Below are 25,446 nucleotides of genomic sequence, written 5' to 3'. Positions count from 1 at the left end.
ACATTAATAAAAATATGCATGTTCATAAGAAAAAAAGCTCTGTTCTTTTGCCGTGTCACATGATAATTACATGATGACCTAAATCAAGAATTGTACCCAGGTCTCCCAACTAAAATTAAATTTTGCACAGCCCTTCCTGTAAATAGCATGATCCCTACTCCTAAGGGCTTGCTATAAGACAGATCCTTTTTTTTCTTGCTGCCAAACTTGAAAAGTTTGCTTATAAATACTGAGTAGTCCCCAAGAAAAATACCATTTACTAAGCAGTATTTTTTCCTGTTGCTCTGATTTGCATTTATTACTTTAAAAATTACTTTAGCACATGCCTTTCCCAAGAGAAGCTTATTTTGTTCTTAGTACACATTTTAAAAGAATTTAGAATAAAACTTGCCGTGGTTCAGTTGGGGGGTGAGGGGAGGACACTCCAGAAAATATAGAGATAATTTGGTATATTTACTTGCATCAACAATATTAGCGGACATGGATGTAATTTTTACAAGTTTATTTCGGTGAAAAGCTACAGCAGAAAAGTGTGAACACATCGCCGTAACAAAAAGTCCCTACTCTCCTTTACACGACTGTCTTTTAAAGGATGAGATTGTTTTTTCCTCTTTCATTCTCATGAATATTGATCATCACAAAGTGACTCTTCCTTAGAAACACTCCATTATTCTAGAAATAAGATGGTGACATTTATAATTAATGACTGCCGTCTTTACAATAAACACATTAACAGGAGTGCCTGGGTATCTCAGTCGGTTAAGTTTCTGCCTTAGGCTCAGGTCATGAACTCGGGGCCCTGCTCAGCGGGGAGTCTGCTGTGTGCCTCCCACCCCCACTCACGGGCACATGCTCTCTCCCCCCCCAAATAAATAAAAATCTTTAAAAAATAAAAAAATAAAATAAAATAAAAAAATAAATACATAACACATGTGAACTTCCTGCTCATGGAATTACAAACCTCGGGTTTTTTTTTAAGATTTTATTTATTTATTTGAGAGAGAGCGAGTGAGAGAGAGCGAGCAAGCACAAGCTGAGGGGAGAAGCACACGCCCCGCTGATGTGGGGTTCGATCCCAGGACCCTGGGATCATGACCTGAGCCGAAGGCGGACGTTAAACTGACTTGGCCACCCAGGTGCCCCAGACCTCAACTTCCATACTTTGTTTACCGACAAGTCTCAAACATGTCTGTTTAAATATCACTCATATGTGTGCAGACAAAAATTCCATTTTTCCAAGTGGAATCAGAGAGAGGGACAAAGTCGAACTCTGCTCTGTCTTTTCTTGCAAAGAATCCCGAGGCCCAGCAATACCTGGCAGGAGCAGGCAGCGCCCCTGGCTTTGTTGGACCGGGAGCTTGCGTCCCCTGGGAGCTTGTTAGAGATGCCGAATCAGCCGTCCGGCCCGAGAATCGGCTCCCTCACAAGATCCCCAGGGCATCCCCGCACACGATCGAGTCTGAGCAGCCTGGGCCGTAACCAGCATTGCAAAGAGGACAGAGCTTCTGTCTCCTCTCTCCTTGAAGTCCCTCCCTCAGCCTTCACCAGGTTTCTGGTTACCTTTTCTTTCTCCTTTTCCCCATAGTTTGCCCTGATGAAGAAATCTGGTAGTATGTACCTTCCATCCTTTGGTTAAATTTGCAAACCTGTCTGCACCGCAGGGAACACAGATATTTGAGTAGACCACTCAAATCACTTTCCTGAAAACCACCAGCCTCCCTCGTGTGGGGGGAAGCTAGGTTGAGCAGAAGACCAGTCCTCAGGGAGCCTTGACCTCATAGCATGGGACCCAGGGGGGATTCTCAGTCAATGTTAAAGGAATGAACGGGTGAGGCACGCAAGGGTTGCCCCCAGCAATTCAGTCTCCAGGGCTGCCGGTAGTGTGTGGCTAAGACAGGACTGCCTGCCACCTTGGTTTCCCAACAGGTCACTGTACAATGAAGGTACAATCATGCTCTACCTCTCGGTATCAAAAAGCATTTATTCTCCTCTTGTGGCCAAGGCCAACCTGTTTCGGTTCGCCCTACAGCAACTGCTTAAGAGGCCATCAGTCACCTACTTGCCTCGTGGGTCCTGCTGGTACAACTCGCTTGATAACCCTCCACAGGGCTTCTGGCGACAGCTCAAATGTCAACTCAGTGTGAATACTTTGCAGGCATCGCTTGATTATTTTTGTCAGGGAACAATGGCAAGCGAGAGACTGAGTGGTCTAAATGTACCGTGTGCCTACTACGCAGTGACTTAATGGGGCCCGGGTTGAAACATACGTAGAGACGCCAAAGCTGCTGATCGCGTCACTTGTGCTGACATCCGGTGCTCCTTCTACTTCCTAAAATGATCTACTGAGCATAATTTTCTCCCAGGGATGACCCGCAGCAGATGCCCCGGCACCCGTGGAACACAATCTCCCACTGAGATTGGGGAACTTCGTTCTTACCCCGGCTTTGTCAGCTTTGTCGCTAACCAGCTGGGCGTCCTGGAACCTCACTTAAGACTGCAGATTCACCTTTCAAATGAAGCCTAGAACCGATCGGCGGATTTTCAAACGTTCAGACGGCAATCCACAGAAAAACAATTTATACCACCGCAGGCACACACACGTACATAAACGAAAGTTTCACAAAAGACTTAGGCTTATTATGTATCATGCACCTGTTTATTTTGTGTTACTTTCTCATATTCTGGTCAAAGCCTACTGAAGTGATTTCTGGATCCACTCATGAGGAAAAGTGCTATTTTAAAAATACTGGACTAGGGTGCGCCTGGGTGGCTCAGTGGGTTAAAGCTTCTGCTTTCGGCTCAGGTCATGATCTCAGGGTCCTGGGATCAAGTCCCGCATCAGCCTCTCTGCTCAGCGGGGAGCCTGCGTCCCTTCTCTCTCTGCTTGCCTCTCTGCCTACTTGTGACCTCTGTCAAATAAATAAATAAAAATCTTAAAAAAAAAATACCGGACTAGGGGCACCTGGGTGGCTCAGTGGGTTAAGCCTCTGCCTTCAGCTCAGGGTGCTGGGATCGAGCCCCACATCAGGATCTCTGCTCTGCGGGGAGTCTGCTTCCCCCCCCCTTCTCTCTGCCTACTTATGATCTCTCTCTCTGTGTCAAATAAATAAATAAAATCTTTAAAAAAATACTGGACTAGATGACTGTGTTTTAATTATTGCTGTTATGATTATGATTATTCTTACCTCTCAGGATTCTAGGAGCGCAGTTATGGGGTATATGGATAAAGTCTACGTTCAATTCACCCGTGTCCTAGGAAGGGTCCCTTTTGCATTATTTCTAGGTTGGGGCAAAAAGAAGACACTAGTATTATCCAAGAAACCATTCTTAACTATCCACTCCAATTCTCTCATTTGCTCTTCATAGGCTGATTTAAACAAAAGATTTGAGATACGTTTACAGAGTAACCAAGAATGTTTTTCTTGGAGCTTAGCCATTATTAGTCAAATAACTGCATTTGTTGAATAAATGAATATGGTTCTTTGAAATGCAAGCTTTATTTATGTTGACTCGACTTTCTCCTTATTCTCACACAGTGTGGTCCTCATTTTGGGAGACCTACTCGTGCTAACAAATTCCAGCAATGGCTTATTTTTGAAGCTCAGATGTATACTTTTTAACTTACTGAATAAACAAGGGCTTTTGGTTTTAAATGTCTAAAGTCAACCCCAATGCTCCCAATGCTCACCCATTAAGGTCATGCTGTAAACTGGTCTAACTCTGGAAAATTTGGAAATATGCAAAGAAAGCCACGGGAACGCCCAATTCCCTCTGGCCCTTTAAACCAATAGCTTCAACATGAGCTAGGGACCAAATTTCTTAAGTGTAAGAATCTATGTGTGAAGATGGTCCTTTAGGCATTATTTATACATAATGATTAACAGCACAAGCTTTAAGGTCAGAGTCCACATCTCAAATCTTTATCTCTGCTATCACTGGTTGTGACCTTGAACAATTATGTAATCTCTTTAAGATATCGCGGATTAACCTTCAAAACCTTACAGCTTTTTGTTCACCTTAAATAAGATAACGTATGTCTTGTGCTTAGCACCGTGCCTGGTTCCCTAAATAAATGGTTGCAAACAGAATCCCTCTATTAAAGTCAGCGGGACCATTGTAGCTGTGAAAGAGACCGCTTCTTTACTATAACCAGAAGCAAGTTTACCAGCCTTGGCGCTACTGACATTTGGACTGCAATGACGTCATTGCTGTGGGGGCCGACCTGCACGCCGGAGAACGTGGAGCCTTTATCCATTAGATGCTGTTAACAGTCTCCGCACCTGTCCCATCCTCCTACCTCCTGCCCCCCACCATGACAACCCAAAATGTTTTCAGATGTAGCCAAATGTCCCCTGGGGAGCAAAACTGCCCCGATTGAGAACATGAAATTGTGCATTATTAATAGAATCGTGCAAATATTTGCGTGTAAAATGAACATTTCTTTTGGTTTATAAAACCTTTAATGTTATTGCTTTTATATTTTTCATACATTTATTCATGAACCTCTGAGGCTTACTGGCTTTGCTGACTTAGTCATGGTACTTGTGACTGTTCTAAGAATAATTCAACAAAAGACAAACGCACAATGTTCAGTGGTGGTTCGCTTTATCAACAACAAAAAAAGGAAAATTACCTAATAAGTGGGAAATGTAGTGTGAAGTAACTTATAGCCCTTTTTTCTCATTGTCAATTGGGGTCATGTTCAGCAATAAAACGGTATGTTTTTATTTTTACCTACAAAGTTGTTCATTAATCACTTAGGATTTTTGACACATGAAATTTACTAAAAGAGATGCTGTCTGATTTCTTTTTTTCTTTTTTTAAATATTTTTAATATTTAATATTTTTAATATTTTATTTATTTGTTTGACAGAGAGAAAGATCATAAGTAGGCAGAGAGGCAGGCTGAGAGAGAGGGGGAAGCAGGCTCCCCGCTGAGCAGAGAGCCCGATGCGGGGCTCGATCCCAGGACCCTGGGATCATGACCTGAGCTGAAGGCAGAGGCTTTAACCCACTGAGCCACCCACGTGCCCCACTGTCTGGTTTCTTAAGGGATGTTTCTAGAGTTCTGCAGCTTTGAGATCATAGCTTAATATCCTTAAAATGACACCCTGGCATTCAACTCCAGTGATTGTAAACAAGTTGATTCTTCTTTCGTTGTAAAAGGAAATGATGAAATGAGTAGAAGGAAGAAAAACCCAGAATTTCAGACTTGAAGGGATTTTAGAGATTTTAATATGCTTTACTATTCTAATATATTCCTTCTCATTGGCATGCTGTGTAAACTAGAGCCTAGGAGATGTAAGTGAATTGCCCAGGAGTATGGGCATGCTAGGTGACTTACGGAGTTTGTTTCAAGACAATTTACTCAATTATTCAATCAGTTTTCTTGAACGCTTCCTATGTTCTAGAGGATATGTTGAGGATATGTTGAGGATATCCTATGTTGAGGATAAAGCTATGAATGAGGTGTTCTTGGAGCTTTTGGCCTAGTGTATCCAGAAGTGTTTATATTTATTAATATTTCTACTAGCAGCCCAGACACCTCTACTCAAGTCTTTCCTGGACAGTCTTCTGGGGAAGAACAGGGAAGGTCAGTGACAGCTTTAGAAAGGTGGAAAATCTTTGACCCAGAACAGTTCAGATTTCAATACAACCCTAACCTAAAGGCTGACCTTGACCCACTGACCCTCTGCCTACATTTCTCTTTGGCTGCTTATTCCCTTTAACTCTTCTCAAACACTCCTTCTAATCACGGAACATTTTTTCTGAGACAGTGAAGACCTCCAGTTTCCCCACTGCCAGGCTTGGAGGCTGTCAACTTTGCCTTCCTTTCCTCCCCTAAACCACGACAGCTTTCAAAATCCTTCCCTTCGCAATGAACCCAAATCCACTAATTACTCCCTTCCAGCTGAGACTTTTGCCATTTTGTGCAGTAGGGGAGCTCCCAACTGGTTTCCAGTCTGCCGGTGGTTCCTGGTTGTACAAACCCTCCCTGGCTTAGAATGGTGCTGCTTCCTTTTGCAGGCACTGTCCTAACTCAGGGGCTTCCCATCTCTCGCCAAGACTATTTTGAGGGCCTCCAATCTGTCCACTTTATTGGCAATACCACTAGATGCCTTTTTCTATGATCACCGTTGACCTTGTTTACCTCCTGTATGGGGGGTGGTGCAGGATTACTTTGAACTGTCTGCCCATGTCTGTTTCTTCAAGCCATGCTGAGATGCTTACCCACCAACCACTCATCCCCCAACACATGAAAGCAAAGTCAGACTCGCCGACATCCCCAACCTCTCCCACAGGTGCCCATTCTGCCTCTTACCAGACTTCCCACTCCTCACACCACTGTTCCTTTTACATGGCTGCTTCTGCTTCCCTGGACCCAGTTTAAAACATTTATCTCCTCCCTCCAAAGCTTGACCCTCAACTGCCATTTTTAATGTTTGGCTTCAGACTGTCACCAATCAAGCAGCTGGGCCCAGTGAGCCCCTCAGAACAGAAACCCTGGCTGCGACCGGCAGTTCGCTGCTCGAGTTCACATTCTGGCCAGGAAGGTACCAAGATACTGACCATGACGGCATAAGGATCCTTGCGATCTTGTCCTCAGGCTGTGAACAGCAGACGGGCAGCTCATAAGCCACTCTGATCACAGGCCTGTTTGTTTCAACCCTCAGAGAAGTGGGGGCTGAACACTGAAAAGGAACCAGAAGGTTCCCCATGGAGGTTAGGACTGCCAGCGTCCCTTGACAACAACTTATTGGGCTTTAAGAAGCCAGGAACTCTCCAGCTCCTATGACCCCTACATACTTTACTCATTCATCTTGTTTACCTGGCCTGGATCAATGCACAGCGAGCGTGTAGTACTTGGTTTCCAGACCTCATCCTTCATGCATCACTGCCCACACACACCGGGCTGTCCTGCCACCCTTTGGGGAATTCCTGAATTGGTCTTCCATTGTTACTGGTCAGCGGTGAGGCCCAGATACAGCTGCGTTTCAAAGTGCTCGTATATTATATTACTGTGTAGCCAGGGCTGAGAACACCTGTTCTTACAGAATATTTTATGGAACCATCCCTTCCCAGGGATAATACTTTTTGGCTTCTCAGACACCAAGCCTTGTGCCTCTTAAGGAGAGATTTTATTTTTTCACCAAATAAAGCAATTTTAAATTTTAGAGATTTTAAAAGCACAAGAAAAGTACAGAGAGACCAGTTGTTTATTTTCCAACTCCCCAAAATTAAGCGTTGTCAAGCAAGGTGGCACATTTGCCTTGGGACTCTTTCCTTTTTCTCTTCCTAAAAGTATTAGTCTATAATATGTGAAAAATTGAACTCTGGTTATTGGAATGGATTCAAATAATGCATAATAGTATGAAGAACAAACATGAAACTTGAATGCAAACTGGTGTAGTCACTGTGGAGAACAGTATGGAGGTTCCTCAAAAATTAAAAAAAAAAAACAGAACTACTCTACAATCCAGTAATCGTGCTACTGGGTATTTACCCCAAACCCATAAAAATGCTAATTTATGCATCCTGATGTTTCTAGCAGTGTTATTCACGATAGCCAAATTATGGAAGCACCCCAAGTGCCCATCAACAAAAGATGGACAAAGAAGATATGGCATACATATACAATGGAATATTACTCAGCCATAAAAAAGAATAAAATCTTGTCATTGGCAACAATGTGGATGGAGCTAGAGGGTATTATGCTAAGTGAAATAAGTCAATCAGAGAAAGATAAATACTGTATGATTTCACTCATATGTGGAATTTAAGAAACAAAAAAATGGGCCAAAAAAAAAAAAGAGAGAGAGAGAGAGAGAGAGACAAGCCAAGAAACAGACATTTTAACTATAGAGAACCAACCAATGGTTACTGGAGGGGAGGTGGGGTGGGATGGGTGAAACAGGTGATGGGGATTGAGGAGGGCACCCATCATGACAGGGTGCTATACGGAAGTGTTGAATCACTATAATGCACACCTGAAATTAAGATATCACATATGTTAACTATACCACAATTGAAAAAAATTAGGAAAAAAAGAAAACATTATTTCATAAAGCATCTTCTTATAGAAATAATTACTTCCATGCCCCCTTAAGATTTCAACATAGCTATTAACTAGGTGACTAACCTATACTGGATATAGATTGCAAATAACCTCTCACAGGTGGCTTTTACCGTTGAGATACATGGGTTGTTGGGGCATCTGGTGGCTCAGTTCATTAAGTGTCTGACTCTTGATTTCAGCTCAGGTCATGATCTCAAGGTCATGAGGTCAAGCCCTGTGACGGGCTCTGTGCTGCTGAGTGTGGAGTCTGCTTAAGATTCTCTCTCTCTCTCTGCAACCCCCTCCTCCCCTGCTCATGTGTATGCTCGTTCTCTCTCCAAAAAAAAAAAAAAAAAAAGAGAGAGAGAGAGAGAGAGAGATGGGTTGGGTTCCTCTAAATGTATCTGGGCATTCCTTACATATAAGTTTACCACTTTCATAGGCGTATCAATTCGAAAACAGTTTCCTTAGGACTTAAGTTTTTACAGATTCTAGAAACGGGAGATTCTGTTGTTATTTGCAGCATGTGAACATGACATACTCTAATTTTCTCTGTGATCTATTTGTTTAGATGTGTTTATTTCCAGCTTCAATTAAGTATTTGCCTTTCAAGGGGCATTTCCTAGATTTTACGTGACTGTTTCAAATAAAAGCATGTACCAGACTGATTTCCCCTTCTCATTCCATTACGCGGTAAAGGATTTCATGTCAGGATCATTCCCTGTTGGAGGAAACAGAACACTGCATGCCCTGCGCTACCTCGTTGGTTGTCTGGGAGAAGGTTCTTAGCAAATCCATTAGACGAATTTTCATCTTGCCCAGTACACAGTGCCTGCTTCATCTTCAAAACAAGGCACCAGGCTACACCCAGTTGGAAGTAAATCAAGAATTCATCCACAAGTTTAAAACATTCCCTCCAATTCCACGGAAAAGCAGCCAGACAAAAAAACCATACCTGCTTAGGACTCTTGTCTAATTTTAATCCTATTTTCAACTCAAGACAGGTCCGAAGAGTTAAAGGTCAGTGGTAAGTTCCATTTGTTGCTACATGTACTGGGGTACATAAAAGGTTGCTAATTCTGGGAACTAAGTGCCCATCTATAGCAAGCAATCTTTTATACAGAACCGGAGAGAAGTAGTTCTTCTGTTTACAATCTTCTTCTACAAATATGAGAAACATCCAAACTTTCAAAAGAGAAGAACACTGGAGAGAGAGTCTTGGGATGCACCCCTGGTATGTGGGCACCCCCCACCCACCATCCTCTATCTTTCTTCCCCCACCCTCAACCCCGTGGGGTTTGTAGCAGTTTTTAGAAATACACAAAGCCACGAGGTAGGCCTAGCATTTCTTCTGGAAACATCTCTTGAACCTGAACATTTGGATGAAAAGCACTGGGCTACAATTACAAGTCACATAGCAACACAAAGACAGGCATAAATAATTTGGGGGGTTGGGGATGGTTGTCACTCTTGGAAGCGACTAGAGCGGTTTCCTGGAGAATTAGCAGTAATTGTTTTCTTGTGCAAGTCAAGTAAGATCAGCTGAAAATTCAGTGATCAAGTCCAAGGTTTATGCTTATGTTTAGGGAGTATTTTCAGTAAACAGTTTAATAAAGTTACAGATGTGTAAGAATGTGATATTTTTATAAATTTGTAAAATAAAACTTGAGACTTCAAAGAAACGTTGGCCCCATCACTTCCTTGCCCTGGTCCCTCTACCCCTGCCCTGGGTCATCCTTGGGATCACGGGGCTAGTTTTGAGTCTCCAGCTCTCAGGTTTCAAGGCCCTCGCTCTGAAGTACTTGACATGGGTGTTCTCATTTGTATGATAGTTATTTCAGTATTTTAGAAACTCTGAATTATGGACTAAATACAAGACCAATGACTAATACATTTCATTTGTAGTAAAGGATAAACTCTCAAGGCACCCAAAAATTTAGACAAATCTTCTTCTGTATGAGTTTTTGTTTGTTTGTTAAGTAGGCTCCACTCCCAATGTGGGGCTTGAACGTCCAACCCTGAGGTTAAGAGTCACGCCGTCTATGGACTGAACTGGCTAGGTGACCCCCAGATGAGTTCTGTTAAGAGATAATACCGGGAGGTTGTGAGGTGCTCATTATGATGCTCTCATATGACTGACTGAAAAGACTCACAATGGAAGTTTTGTGAATCTGTCACATGTTACTGGAAGAAAAGTGAAATACAGTTTTTGTTACTCTTATTCTTCCAATTAAGCCCATGATATTCCTATGATTTACAGATCTTCCTTGACTTACAGTGGGGTTAAGTCCCAATAAACTCATTGTAAACTGAAAATATCAAATTAAAAATACATTTAAGACACCTAAACTACTGAACATCAATGCTTAAGTCTAGCCTACCTTAAATATGCTCAGAACACCCATATTGCCTCTGGCTGGGCAATACCGTCTAACACAAAACCTATTTGATAATATATGGTGTTGACTATCTCGTGTAATTGACTGAACACTGTACTGAAAGTGAAAAACAGAACGGCTGTCTGTATACAGAATTTGTCGGTCCATCAGCTGTGGGCCCTTGCCATCGGAGGGGGCTGACCCAGAGCTGCAGTTTGCCGCTGACACCCACAACAGGGGACAGTGTATCACTAGCCCGGGAAAAGATTAAAATTCAAAGTGCAGTTTCTACCCGATGAGAATTACATTCGCACCACCCTAACGTTGAAAAACAGCAAGTAGAACCAGAACCATCCTAAGTCGGGGACTGTCAGTATTCTGAATCACAGATATTGTCAAGTCAAAGCTAACAGAAGCTTACCAAACTGAAGCTTAGTAATGATATAATTACATATTGTATTTACTTTTAGTTGATTTACCCCAGGGAATAATATTACTAAAAATGACCATGCTTTTTTTTTTTTAATAATAAGAGATCCAACTGATTCTATTATTCATGGAAAACAATAAATAAATAATATGGGGAAAGTCTGCCAAATGGAACCAGTTATCAACAGCTATTATGGTGCCAGAAGGTCTGTAAGAAACCATTCACCATTGTTGCAGTTTGTACTCCAAACTATTCACCTTGGAACACACAAAATTTATTAAGATTTTTTTAAAAGGCTGAATAAGAAGCTGCTTTTCCAGACCCTAAAGGTGACATATTCTAGGATTCCATTTTATGACATTTGCCATATGGCAAAACCATAGGGCAGAGAACAGGTCAGAGTCTGCCAATGTGGTAATGGACCCATGACGTGATGTAACTATCAGAATACATGGGACCGGATACCAAAAGGTGCCTACGAATTTAAAAATAAAAAAGGAAGCTTCTTCAAATTCAACAATATTGTGTAACAGAATGGGTCTCCTTCATGGTAAACGGATACATTGAAAAGTTCCCTTTTGTAGTAGACCAATAGAGATTTTCATTTGACAAATATGACTATTCATTACCTTTTTTGATAATTTTGGAACACATTTATAAGGTCGCATCATTAAGACTTAACTTTCAGTATTAGATAACATACATAACAAAATGTTACTGCTCTTTTGCTCCAAAATCTAGAGTATTTCAGAAAGAAACGATGAGAAGCACTCAATACACAGACTAATGAATTATGACTTAGCAGTCCCATCTTCGGGGCGCCTGGGTGGCTCAGTGGGTTAAATGTATGCCTTCAGCTCAGGTCATGATCTCAGGGTCCTGGGACTGAGCCCTGCATTGGGCTCTCTGCTCAGTGGAGAGTCTGCTTCTCTCTCTCTCCCTCTGTGCTCTCTCTCTCAAACAAATAAAAAAAATCTTAAAAAAAAACAAACAAAAAAAAAAAGAAAGAAAGAAATCCCATCTTCATGTCCCAGACAATCACTTCACCTTCCTGGGCTTGGTTTCTTTAAACCTAAGTGATGGGAATATGTATCGCCAGCTCCAGAAGGAAATTACCCGTTCCACTTCACAGTCCTTTTGTTCTTGAAGCAGCCCGTTCCAAGTTTTTGCTGCTTCTAGTATGGTCCACTTAAAACAAAAACAGAATTTACCCCCAAAACCACATTCAGGGAGCACCTTCTGTGAGTCAGTGGCATTACGGGCTTCAGAGTTCTGGCTGGAGTTAAGTTACTAGTTATAGAGTCACGGTACAGTTAAGAGTGACCACATGATTCACTTCTCACAACACGTGCCTCCTTTCCCATCACTGCCGTCAGATTAGCGCTATCATTCCTCAGCCGAGGAAATGAAGTTTGAAGAATTGAAGGGATGTTCCCCATCACGAGCTAGAAGAAGACATGATTTGAGCCCCCTCCCCTTTGAGGGAAGGGGGCCCCCATTCCTCCATGTCCCACAGTTCTTTTTTTTTTTTTTTAAGATTTTATTTATTTATTTGACAGAGAGAGAGATCACAAGTAGGCAGAGAGGCAGGCGGAGAGAGAGGGGGAAGCAGGCTCCCTGTCAAGCAGAAAGCCTGACACAGAGCTCGATCCCAGCACCCTGGGATCATGACCCGAACCGAAGGCAGAGGCTTTAACCCACAGAGCCACCCAGGTGCCCCAACCTTCTGCCACAGTTCTCAATTCCATGTGGCCCACTGGAGGACTCTGAGGGTAAATGAGGCCGTGTCTGTTTCATCTGGCGCACTCCTCACTCCCCATACCCTTCTTGGGACACAGTGGATGGACCAGAAGCCCCTTCCTGAGACACTCTGTTTCATCCTGGTTCAGGTGCCCCTCATTCTGCTGGAAACAATACTGCATTTTTTTTCCCCCAGCTGGTGCAGAGAGAGGAGATTCAGATTATCTGGAGATTGCAGGTATCCTCAAGAGTCAAGATGTCAACATTGAGGTAGGACTGCTGTTGGTCACCTGTGTGTCCTCATACTGAAGCATGAGCTTACGCACCCACAAACGATGCCCGTGAGACAAATACTCTCACTAACCAGTGTTATATGGTCAGTTACTCTGTTCCTCTCATGTTCCCCACACAGGCGAGTAGTACTGGAAGCTGGGGGGAGGGAGAAACTCAAACTGATTTCGTCAGAGTTCTAGAACATCTTCCAGATCCTTTGTAGTGATCTCAGAAGCCTTCACGTCATGGAAAAATTGTGTTTTTCCAGCACCTGTTGTCTCTTACTGAGGACAATTGGGTGGAATAAAAAAACAAAAACAAAAATCTAATAGTCATTACTACTTATCAGGCACCAGACACCACTTTTGGCATTTGAAAATGTCTTACTACGTGTAATTCACTTACAAGATTAGGAACTATTATCGTCCCCACTCTACAAATACCGAAACCAAGATTCAGAGTCATTACATCATTTGCCTCAAATTGTATACACTAGGAATCTGCAAAACTGCATTTGAAGCCAAGTAGTCTGGCTCCAGAAGGCCTCCTTCCCTCCCCCATGGTGACGTATCACACTGGCCTCCCTTGAGCTCAGTATTTATGGGCGTGCCCAGAAAATACACTCCGGAAACAAGGAGAAATGTGCTATATTAAGACAGCCAGGCAAATGGGGATAATGTGTTAGTACTCAGCAACTAACATCCTCATTTGGTTTGAATTTTACAGCACAAAAATCACTTCCACCCACTGCCTATGATGACTGGCCCGAGTTTTAAGAAGTCGTGGCAGGAGTTGCGGTTGGCATCTAAACACAGACATAGTGACTGTAACAAGGAGAGAAAAGAAATTCATTGCCCAGAGGCCATTGTTCCAGTAATTCTATACTGGGAATGGGGGAAGAATGGAAATGGTCATAGAATCAACAAAAGCTGAGCGGGGGAGGACCCTATCATCTTATAAATTGCTGGCATTGTCTCTCCATTTTTTTAAAAAAGATTTTATTTGACAGATAAAGATCACAAGTAGGCAGAGAGGCACACAGAGAGAGAGAGGAGGAAGCATGCTCCTTGCCAAGCAGAGAGCTGGATGCGGGACTCAATCCCAGGACCTGAGATCATGACCCGAGTTGAAAGCAGAGGCTTAACCCACTGAGCCACCCAGGCACCCTTGTCTCCATTTTATAGATGAGTCAACGGAAGCCCACACAGGGCAGGTTACCTGCACGAGGTCAGCCAGCAGGTAAATGAATGAGTAAAATTTTTGCTCCTTCCACTGCATGCTCCAGAGTTAAAGCAAAATAATGCAGGAGAACATTTTTAGATCACCCAGCCCACTTCCTTCATTTTACTGAGGAGGAACCCAAGGCCCAGAGAAGTTACATGACTTACCTAGGGTCACAGAGCTAATCAAAGACAGAGGCTAGAACAGAGGTTAGAAGATAATTTTGCAGTGTGCATATCTAGGTCATTGGCCCTTCTTATGCGGTCCAGTGGCTGGAGTTTGAAGAACTTATAAAAAGGAAAATAAAACGTTCACACCATGCTCATAGCACTTACTATCCATTTATTTAGTATTAGATGTGCAGCGTGTAGTGTTTAAAAAACTCAAAGTCCAAGGGGCACCTGGGTGGCTCAGTGGGTTAAGCCTCTGCCTTCGGCTCAGGTCATGATCTCGGGGTCCTGGGATTGAGCCCTGCATCAGGCTCTCAGCTCATTGGGGAGCCTGCTTCCCCCTCTCTCTCTGCCTGCCTCTCTGCCCGCTTGTGATCTCTCTCTGTCAAATAGATAAATAAAATCTTAAAAAAAAAACCTCAAAGTCCAAAAATTTGCTCTAATTTTTTTTTTTAAGATTTACTCATTTATTTTAGAGAGCAAGGGTGAGAGAGTGAGAGAGGCAGAGGGAGAGGGTGAGAGAGAATCTCAAGCAGACTCCCCACCAGGCTGGGAGCCTGACCTAGGACTCGTCCCATGCCCCCAAGATGATGACCTGAGCCGAAATCAAGAGTGAGATGCTCAATCAACTGAGCCAGCCAGACGCCCCTGCTGTTCTAATTCTAGAGTGTCCTCTGGGGTCATCCAAAACGCTCACCCACAGAGGCACCCCAAGATTCTTCTGGCTCTTTCACAAACATCTTTGAAAACTACTAGCCAGTCAGGGCCACTGCGGTGAAATGCATTACTCTACCTATTTATATATTAGGAAGGGAAATTGAACCAGAAACGCCCAATACACAAATCTCACTTTTTAATAAATTCCCAAATACCTTCCAAACTTTCTCTAATGTCCCAAAACCAAAAATGAACTGAGGCTCCGGTCGGTAAAAGTAAACTCACCCCGTGTCAGACCAGCGGCCTACTGAGGAGGCTGGGATGCCAGCGTCAAAACTGGTCTCTCCGCACAGTCCTGCAAGATGACAGGAGCCTCGTGCCAAGCTTGGAAGCTCGAAACCCGGGGAATCTCAGATGAAATCTGAGATATTAACAAGATGCCTGATGCCACCAGAGAAGGCTCCGCGAGAACCAGTGGTCATGGTAAATACATTTACACGTAGCTGAAAGCGAAGTATCCCTGTGTCGTTTCCACAAACACACAGCGGTTCATAAAACAGGAAGACTGTCTGTCCTTTTTTTTTCTTTCCCCTAAATCGAGGAAGTGGCTATTTGGTAGCAACAAGAGATGAACAAAAGTATCTCTAAAACATTGCAGGTGTAAGGGTGTACCTCCTCCCATTTTCCCGGCATGAAGACGAAGGCCAAGAGAAGGGAAATGTTAACAAGCATTATTCTGACTCTTGCTTTCTAAGGCTTAAAGAGTTTGTAGACTCCGCTTTGTCCATTGGGGGAAAAAAAGGGGGAAAAAGAAAACACAGTCTGGTTGATTTATCCTTTTAAAAAGTTTAGGTTGGATAAAAAGATTTTCACTTTTCAGCAAATCATTATCATGGGATACACAGAAAGCCCTAGCCTGGACTATTGCAATTTTAGATTTTCTTTGATAAGAAGAAGCAACTCACGTCTGAGAATGATACAGTCTATTCAATGATTTTTCATAAATTTTTGTTTTCTGGCTTTGAGCGTGTATAGTATGTTGGTAGCTGCGGAAACTGGTTGGTGGGCCCAAGAGGGTTATGGTGCTGCGAGTCGGTGAATTTCGTATTAGGGTTTATAAATGATCCCTGTGTAAGTATCTAGGAGGGGCAGCGTTTGTTTTAACTTTGAGGAAGTTGAACACCCAAAATGGGAAGGATGTGGCTACGCCAGCAAAAACCTGTATAGAATGCTTGTGAAAAAGCTCTCGCTTCTTTTGGGTCCTGGCTGTGCTAATTTCCTTTTCTGAGAAATTATACTATGTTCTAAACAAATACCACGTAAGTCCCTTCTGGTGCATGGTGCGATTTCAGAAAACGAAACGACCTATGAATCCCAATTCCTGTTCCTTTCACCTGAGGTGACCACAAGAATACAGTCCTAAAGACACTACTGACATCCTTTGATTTTTAAGGAAACGCTTCTCAAGGATAATACACACTTAGCAATATTCGTGTGAGGCCGATGGGAGCTGTTTTAGTGGTTTCAAAAATTTGCACCGATTACATTAAGGGAAGTTAAAATGACAAAGTGCCCACCCCAACATGTGCAACTGCTTACATTTTCCTATACTTCCTCCCGGTTTTCTTTCTTTCTTTCTTTCTTTCTTTCTTTCTTTTTTTAAGATTTTATTTATTTGACAGAGATACAGCTGAGAGGGCGAACACAAGCAGAGGGAGTAAAGGAGAAGCAGGCTTCCCACCCAGCAGGCAGCTCCATGTGGGGCTCGATCCCAGGTCCCCTGGGATCATGACCTGAGCCAAAGGCAGATGCTTAACCACGGAGCCACCCAGGCACCCCTCCTCCTGGTTCTCTTTGGGTAAATCTATATCCAGTTGTACATGGTGGTGGAGTCATAGAGTACATATTCTTTTGTAAAAAGCTATTTAAATTAATTTTATTTAACACCTTGAGGATCTCGTTAGTTTAGGAATTCGAGGTCACCTTAAGGTTTTCTTTATGTATATTCATATTACTAAGTAGATAAACACTTATCCTGTCACTTTACACTCAACGTTTTCCTTTAATTCTCAGAACTTGATTTTTAAAAAAATTTTTGGGTAAGCCTTATTTAAGTAATCCCTGCACCCATCATGGGGCTCGAACTCATGACCCTAAGATCAGGAGTCCCATACTCAACCAACTTGGCCAGCCAGGTGCCCTCCTCAGAACAACTTATTAAGTAGCTGTGTTAATCCGGATGGTACAGATGAGGAGTCTGAGGTCAGAGTTACCCACGATCACCAAGTTAATAGGGACAAAGCTAAAATTCATCAGCAGGTTTGTCTCATTCCTGAGCCCTGAAGGTATTTGCTCAATAGTATTTTTCCACTAGTCCTTTGGACACCACCTCTAAAACATCCTCTACATGTAACCAACACCGTCCAGCTTTTCCTTATACACTCTCACTTCCCTTTGTCCTGGTGGCTGTCTTTTTTCTCAATCAAGGAGAGAGTCTGGAGGAAATCAACACAACCAACACTTGCTACAGATCTATAAATGGGCCAGTCTCCATAAAAGAGTCTAGAGCAGTGGTTCTCAAAGTGTGCTTCCTAGACAAGAAGCATCAGGATCCCCTGGGAACTTGTTAGAAATACAGATTCTGGGGCTTGCTCCAGACCTGCTCCATCAGAAACTCGGGGCAGGGGGCAGTATTCTGCTTCACCAGGCCTTACAGAAGATTTTGGGGCTCCGTCCGAGAATCACACTGCACTATACACATGATCTTCCTTAATACTTTTAACTTCTCTGGGAACTAAGTGCTATTTATTATTCCCATCATCGCAGATGGGTAAACTGAGGGTCAGCACACACTAAGGCCAATATCACATAATTAGCAAATAATAGGAGTCAGGACTTCAACTTTTTTGGCCTGACTCCCAAGTCCTTTTTGTAAGTATCATGTGCACTCACTCAAAGGCAGATGGAAGAAGATGCTGTTGTTATGGTTCAGAATGCTAGTGTAGAGATACTGATGTTACAGAGACAATTTTGACATCAATTATACATCTATTAGGGCTTTGACATGCAAAATAATTTATGGTGTTACTTAAGGAATCATTGAAATGCACTATTGTGTTTTTGCTTAAAAAAAAGGCAACTATGGCTTCTAGAAAATACTTGTCTTATACAATCGGTAGACAGTGATGGCAGGTTGAAGGAATGTTGGACAAATGGTCTTGCGAGTTCTGAAATCGTAGCTACATTAATCCTTTCCGCCAGAATTCAAGCCATGTTAAGCTCAGTGAATATTTACCAATCATTATGGTATTTATATTTAATTACATCTTTATATATACTTTAATCCAATATCTTCTGTCTTGCATAATGTTGTTCTAGAGATTAGGAATTAAAAGCTAATTAAGAGCAGTGTGTCCGGTCTATCTCCTTCACAGGGATGGGGAGCAAAGAATGTTTGGGCATAGATTCTCCAGTGAAGATGTTCCAAACTTTACAGCACAACCAATGGCTTCCAGCAACATAAATGAGCCCTCAAACTGCCTACGGCTTCAGCGGATCTTAATTATGCAAATAGTAGGCAACCTGCCTAAGGTTTCCCTACCAGGAGCTCACCATTTTATGATATAAACGCATCAGCTAGGGTACCGGAGAGCCATGATGAATTGTAAACTATAAATCTTCCCCAAATTCCTGGCCCGAGAAGAGCCTTGAGCCCTTTTGTAATGGAAGAAAAAGAGGCCCAAAGGCCCAAACCACTGATATAATATTTTAAAAATCATGTCCAAACTTATTATGTGTATTTTGTATTATCTGGCTATACAAAAGTGGTATCATTTTATTTTTTTATTTAGTTTTTTTTAAAAGATTTTATTTATTTATTTGACAGAGATCACAAGTCCGTAGAGAGGCAGGCGGAGAGAAAGGAGGAAGCAGGCTCCTTGCTGAGCAGAAAGCCCGATGCGGGGCTCGATCCCAGGACCCTGGGATCATGACCTGAGCCAAAGGCAGAGGCTTAACCCACTGAGCCACCCAGGCACCGCTTTATTTAATTTTTTTGAGAGAGAGAGAAAGAGCGTGCATTCATGGTGGGGAGGAGTGGGGTGCACAGAAGGAGAGGGAGAGAATCTTAAGCGGACTCTATGCCCAGCCTGACACGGGGCTCGATCTCATGACCCTAAGATCATGACCTGAGCCAATACCAAGAGCTAGATGCTTAGCCACCCAGGTGCCCCTAAAGTGGTTATCATTTTAAAATTCCGTTAAATGGATAAGAACCCATGGAAGTTTCTGTGGGATGTCCTCTGGCCACCCACCCACCCACACACACAGACAGACTCTCTCTCTCTCTCTCTCTCTCTCTCTCTCTCTCTCTCTCTCAGCTTTCTGGTAGACCTGACTGTTCTATGACATTCATGGAGACAGGACTACTTACACGAGGCCATCAATGTTTCTAATTCTCAGTCATTGGTACAATCGGCATGACTGAATGCATCCTTTGTGGTTCTTGAAACTAACTTCTAAATTTAGGCTGATGTACAGAGCACACAATGCGTACTTTGAAAAGGACTGGGACTGATCCAGCCCTGCCCAGATTTAAGGGCCTGGTAACCTTTCCGTGGAGAACACATACCTCCTCAATGGCTCACTGTTTACGTTTGCCGGGAGCTACACCTGGAGAAATGTTTCAAGTTTCTTACTATTGTTGTCTTTCCTAACCTTTCATTTCCTTATACTCAGGTGTTTTTTCTTTATTTCTTTCTTTTTTTCCCTCCTAATCCCATTGCTGAGCAGCAGCTAGATCAAATTAAAGACAGCCAGGAAGGGTCCTACCAGCAGGACTGGATGGGCACCAGTGCTCTCTCTTGGGACCAGATGAGACCGTGCGAACCGTCCAGGGTGCCTACCTGGAAACCAGGTTTGTTTGTTGTTGTTGTTGTTTTTTAGGAACTCTGCCCTACTAAGTTTCCAGCTGGAACTCTGGGGCTTGCCCATTCTACAAGGTCTTTCTGATACTGTTATCTTTCCCTTTACTGATACCATTCGCAGGACTTCAGGTGGAACGATACCTCCAAGCAGTATCTTTACTTCCTGCTTCTCCAATCCTTACTATGGAAAATCCCCCCCCCCACCCCAGACAACAGTTCCAAGTCCTTTGAAGCCTCAAATAACTATCTAGCCCCTCCTACAACCTGCCCACAGTCATCCATCCAGCTACAAACCCTCCAGTCAGGCACCATGGTAGGTGGTGGGGTAGTGATGGGGAAGACACAGACGGTCCTCCTATTTCAAAGACAATCATCCAATTCCTTACCCTTCAGGAACCCAAGCACTGAGGGGGTAGGGCAGAGGAGATAGGTGCTTAGCGGGAGATGATAATCCAATGCTGGCAGCAGGGGCATCCAGTAGAGGAGAACCCAGAGCTGAAGTAGCACCCATCTGGGAGGTGAGTGACTGGAGATGGCTTCAAGAGGTGCCATCCCAGGTGGATTAGAGAAGATGAACTGGAGATAGACAGAGACGGTCGGAGGGACATCCGAGAGAGGACATCACAAAAAGCCACTCTCTCCCCCCAGATTAAGTGAAAATTACCAAAGTATGGAGGGCCAAGCAGTTGCTGATACATGAAGTCTGAGGCACCAAGTAAAAAAAATGAAAGTAGAGAGATGGGTTAGGGACGCGGAAGGGGGAGGAGTCAGGTCATGGAGGTCACGTCCCAGTAAGAAGTTCAACCTGATCTCAAGATAATGAAAAGCCAAGGGAAAGCTCCAAGCAAGGAAACAGCAGGTGTTGTACTAACCTACCTGAGAGCTCCTTGCACTCGCCATTGTCGCGTTCTGGGAGGCAAAGATCCCTGCAGACTTTGTTCCACCAAATTGTCTGGGTCCAGATTATGAAATGCTTCCAAAGAAGAAAAACTGAAGCATTTAAATTAAAAATTAGCTTCCTAAATATCTGCATATGACCTATGTAAATACGGGACATATCCAGGAGTCCTTTGTTTCTCACTTACAGACAACAGGGTGCCTAAAATGAAGATCGTTTTTCTTTTTCTGTGTATTTTTGTGGTAAACTTAAAAACAGTATATGTGGGGCGCCTGGGTGGCTCAGTCAGTAGAGCATGTGACTCTTGATATCGGGGTTCTAAGTTGGAGCCCCACCTTGGGCGTAGAGTTTACTTAAAAAAAAAATCTTGGGGGGCGCCTGGGTGGCTCAGTGGATTAAGCCGCTGCCTTCGGCTCAGGTCATGATCTCAGGGTCCTGGGATCGAGCCCCGCATCGGGCTCTCTGCTCCGCAGGGAGACTGTTCCTCCTCTTTCTCTGCCTGCCTCTCTGCCTACTTGTGATCTCTCTCTCTGTCAAATAAATAAATAAAATCTTTAAAAAAAAAAAAATCTTGGGGCGCCTGGGCGGCTCAGCCGTTGGGCATCTGCCTTTGGCTCAGCTCATGATCTGGCCAAGGTCCTGGGATCGAGCTCCGCATGGGGCTCCCTGCTCAGCGGGGAGCGTGCTTCTCCCTCTCCCACTCCCCCTGCTTGTGTTTCTGCTCTCCCTAGCTCTCTCTGTCAAATAAATAAATAAAATCTTTTTTTAAAAAATCTTAAAAAAAAAAGGAAAGAAAACTTCTACTCATTGTAAAGACAAAGTCCTCAAGACACTTCACGTTAATTATGTTCACAGTCACTAGGTTCAAAGTCTCAGCCTGTTTGCTTCTGCCTTCACCAGCCTTTAGTAAGAACATTAACTAAAGTACATCTCCCATTTCCACCGGCTCACAGAGGGAAGAGCTAGACCAAAGCCTGTTCCAGATAGGGATGGAGGAAGCTGGCACAGAAGGCTGTGTGGGGTTGGCAATCCGTTCGGCAAGGACAACTTCCCGTGACTCCAGAGAGCACAGTGGAGGTTCACTGTGTACACACATACACACACACACACACACACACACACGCAACCCTAGCACTCTATATTCCTGCTAACTGTATTCCCACTTAAAGTGGTCAGGCAGAACTTACTTCCACTGTTCTTCCCTGCCACCTCCCCACCCTTACCTTACCCCCTTTCTGGGATTCTGCAAGAGATTTGTTTTATTTATTTATTTTTTTAAAAGATTTTATTTATTACTCTAGGAGAGCACACCTGAGTGCGTGCGAATGCGCAGTGGGGACAGAAAGACGCCACACTGAGCTTGGAACCTGATGCAGGGCTCTGAGATCGGGACCTGAGCTGAAATCAAGAGTTGGACACTTAACGGACTGAGCCCTCCGCCCGCCCCCACCCCAGGCACCCAGAGAATTTGCTTTAGATACAGGAAAGGAGAAATGATTATTTCCTCCTCTTCTGGTGCAAGCTCAAACTTCAGGTCATACGGATCCAAGATTAGACCCCGGCTTTGCTTGGACAAGCTTGGTGAAGAGAAGCAGGTCACTTCGATCTCTCTAAGCCTCTTTTTCTTCCTCTGTGTATGAGGATAACAGTGATTATTTCTTATAATTGAAAGAAATGATGTAGAACACACAATTGGAGCAAACTCCATCAACCAAAACAGTATTAGAGAGGCCACCAATAGCATACTGCCATGTGTCTAAACTTCGTAAACAATAAGAATGAACACTCACTACACTCTGGTAAAGTGTTTACTCCCGCTCCTACAAGTCTTTGTGATCTGACAATTTCGTAGCCCACAGGATAGAAAAGGTCTCTGTCCCCAGTCACCTTGCCTGTCCTCTTTCTGCCCTTTCTGAGTAGACTTTTGTGACCACCGCTCCAATGTGGCTCTAAGGAATGCTGCGTCACTGAGAGAAGGGTCACTGCTATGAATCTACTTTCAACTACGAAGGTAGCTTCAAACCGCTCTCAGCTGTGTCCATGATACCAAGACTCCATGTAGAAGCAGGGAGTTTTTTCACATACGGCAGGCATTAGGGTCTTGTTCACACAGGGCTGACAGCCACAGCTGGGCTGTCACAACAGCGGAAACTGGTTTATTGGGACATCACCAGGAACAGGTGCTACAGGTCACACAGGTGTTCTCAGACAACAGACAGAAAACAGAATTTTGAGAAGAAACTCAGTCCCGAATCAAAGAGAGAAGCTGGTGCCGTTTTCAGCCTTCAGTGGCCAGGCAGACCTCAGATCCCTTTCCAAATGATCATAAACAATGGAAAAGACTTCACACACAGTCTACGAAATCAAGAGACTGCAAAGTGGAATTTCCGATAATCTGTGACTTCGAAATTGAGAATTAAGTTTGGATCAACTCCCACTGACTGTTGATCCCCTCTGTGTTCATTTTACCCATTGTCCTCGACAACAAAACATCAGACGGTTCTTGTTGAACCAAGCCGGTTGATATCTGGGTACTTGGTCAGGTCTTAGGTTAGAGACATTTAACTGAAGAGCTAATTTATCAGCTTCCAAAGAAGATTCACAGATTCCAAAAACAGCCCCAGCGGCTTTGAGTGATGACTTTGAGGATGAATGGGATACTGCGTAACATGGTCTGAAAGGAACATACATATTTCAAGCCATAAATTCTAGGATGCTTATTAAAAATCGATTTCAACACGCTGTATCTGTGCTTATCAAGGACGATGAAAAGCATCCATTCACGAGGCTGAGCTAGTATATTTCAATTATACCTCAATTAAACACACACACACACACACACACACACACACACACACACACGACTGAGCTACAGGATACACGATTAAAGACAGCTCTGCCACAGTTCCTGCAGCTTCTCATGCTTCTTAGATCACTATACTGCACTCAGTTACAAGACAACAGAGTTGGCACTAAGCTGGTCACTAAAAACAACCAGACTGAGGTGCCTGGGTGTCTCAGTCATTAAGCGTCTGCTCAGGTCATGATCCCAGAGTCCTGGGATTGAGCCCCTCATCCAGCTCCCTGCTCTGCGGGGAGCCTACTTCTCCCTCTCCCACTCCCCTGCTTGTGTTCCCTCTCTTGCTGTGTCTCTGTCAAATTAAAAAAAAAAAAAATTTAAATTAAAAAAGGAAACAGACTAATAGTTTTCTGAGCATTAATCTTTTTTTTTCAAATAATCTCCAAGGAGTCTGTTCTCTAGAAGCGTGCTGGATATTAGTGAACTCAGTCTATGAATAAGAAAGAATTGGAATGGACATTGGCACATACCTGGAATCCTATTAAGTGTCACCCAGAAATGTTCATCGGGGCTGTAAGTATCTTTCGACCAGTGTAGAAGATCAATGGCCCTTTTGTCATGGAAGACAAAGTTGACAAACTCTCTTGTCAGGGCCACATAGGCAGTGCCAAAGTAGATGGTCAGCTGATGCGGAGGTGAGCTTTTCAAAATATTAGTATTTTTCACAAAAGAGCCGTCTTTGCCTATGTGCTCCCGGTGCACGAACTTAGTCCGTCCAACGGCATGATCAGGGGGCAGCACCCCCGGGGTGATGTTTTTCCCTTTAAAGCCTTTCAGATGCCGAATGATCTCCTTGTTGGTCTTCAGGGGGAAGTCTTGCCCACACGTGTTGATGGCGTACTTCCAGGGCACCTTGGATGCCGCGAGGTCTTTGAGGCAGTTCAGGTCAGCCTGGAGCCTGGAGATCCCCCCGTAGACAACAGGCTCCATCTTGGAGGCCAGGAAAGCATTTGGGAAACAGCTCAGCAACTGCTCTACTGACTCCTTGAATTCAACGGTGGCCTTTTCATCCACGTGAACGCAGTAGACGTTCTGGGGCATGTAAACAGCTCGGAAGAGCCTCTGGAAAGTATCAAAGTCCTTATGGATGACCATGACATAAGCCAACGGGAAAGCAGCTTCCTCTTCCGACAGCGGGCTGGTGATGTAGTGATTCTGGGTCAGGTAGTCCTTGCACGGGACGCTCCCCAAAGGTGAGGGCAAGGTCCTCCCCCACAAAAAAGGAGCCTTATCTTCTAAGGCGTAACCACAGGCGTGAATTCCGAAGTACTTGTGACTGGAGCCATTCAGGGACCCGAACCTCGCCGGCAGGTGTAACTGGCTGTTATAAAGTATCACAAATAGGAGCGCACTGAAGACAGTGAAAGCAAAAAAGCAATACCTCCAAAAGTTCATTATTTTCACTTCCCCGGGGAAGGACGCGCTCTCCAGGGACTGAGAAATGACCAGTTCCCGAAACCGCGAGTGGGGAGAGGTTGGACCGACCGCTCCTCCCGGTCTTGAATTCCGACAAGCCTCTCCCGAGGGCTGGCGTCCTTCAGTCCTGATGCACTGTCCGCCCCAGCGCGGCGTCCATCCTCCGCGGCGGCGCGGGCGGGAGGAGATGCTGCCGGAGCGCGCTCGGCTCTTCCGACCCGACCCCGTGGTGCTGAATCCCGAGCGCCTCTCAGCGCCGCGCTCAGCCCGGCCGGGCGCTCGCCCAGCCCAGCCCCGCCTCCGGGAAGCCCTCCTCATTTGCATGCGAAATGCAAGTGGCGGATATCGCAAATTGCGTTCTGGAATGGACTTTCCACGGGGGCCGAGTTTCCCTCGCTTCGCCCCGCCCTCCTTCCGTGCCC

The 25,446-nt window shown here is 44.1% G+C and overlaps 1 protein-coding gene across 1 annotated transcript in view; it reads right to left on the bottom strand.

The window, feature by feature from the left end:
- Positions 1 to 25,377, bottom strand: part of LOC123941631 (N-acetyllactosaminide beta-1,6-N-acetylglucosaminyl-transferase-like) — a 36,890-nt gene extending 11,513 nt beyond the window's left edge. Inside the window, exon 1 of the mRNA XM_046005023.1 lies at positions 24,079 to 25,377. Within this exon, the coding sequence (XP_045860979.1) occupies positions 24,079 to 25,348 (1,270 nt within the window). The 5' untranslated portion in view covers positions 25,349 to 25,377. The remainder of the gene's footprint in view (positions 1 to 24,078) is intronic.
- Between the last annotated feature and the right edge of the window lie 69 nt (positions 25,378 to 25,446).

This window comes from Meles meles, chromosome 5, assembly GCF_922984935.1.
Source record: "Meles meles chromosome 5, mMelMel3.1 paternal haplotype, whole genome shotgun sequence".
Classification (NCBI taxonomy): domain Eukaryota; kingdom Metazoa; phylum Chordata; class Mammalia; order Carnivora; family Mustelidae; genus Meles; species Meles meles.
Note: the sequence above shows the minus strand (reverse complement) of the source record. Positions and strands in the feature narration are given on the sequence as shown.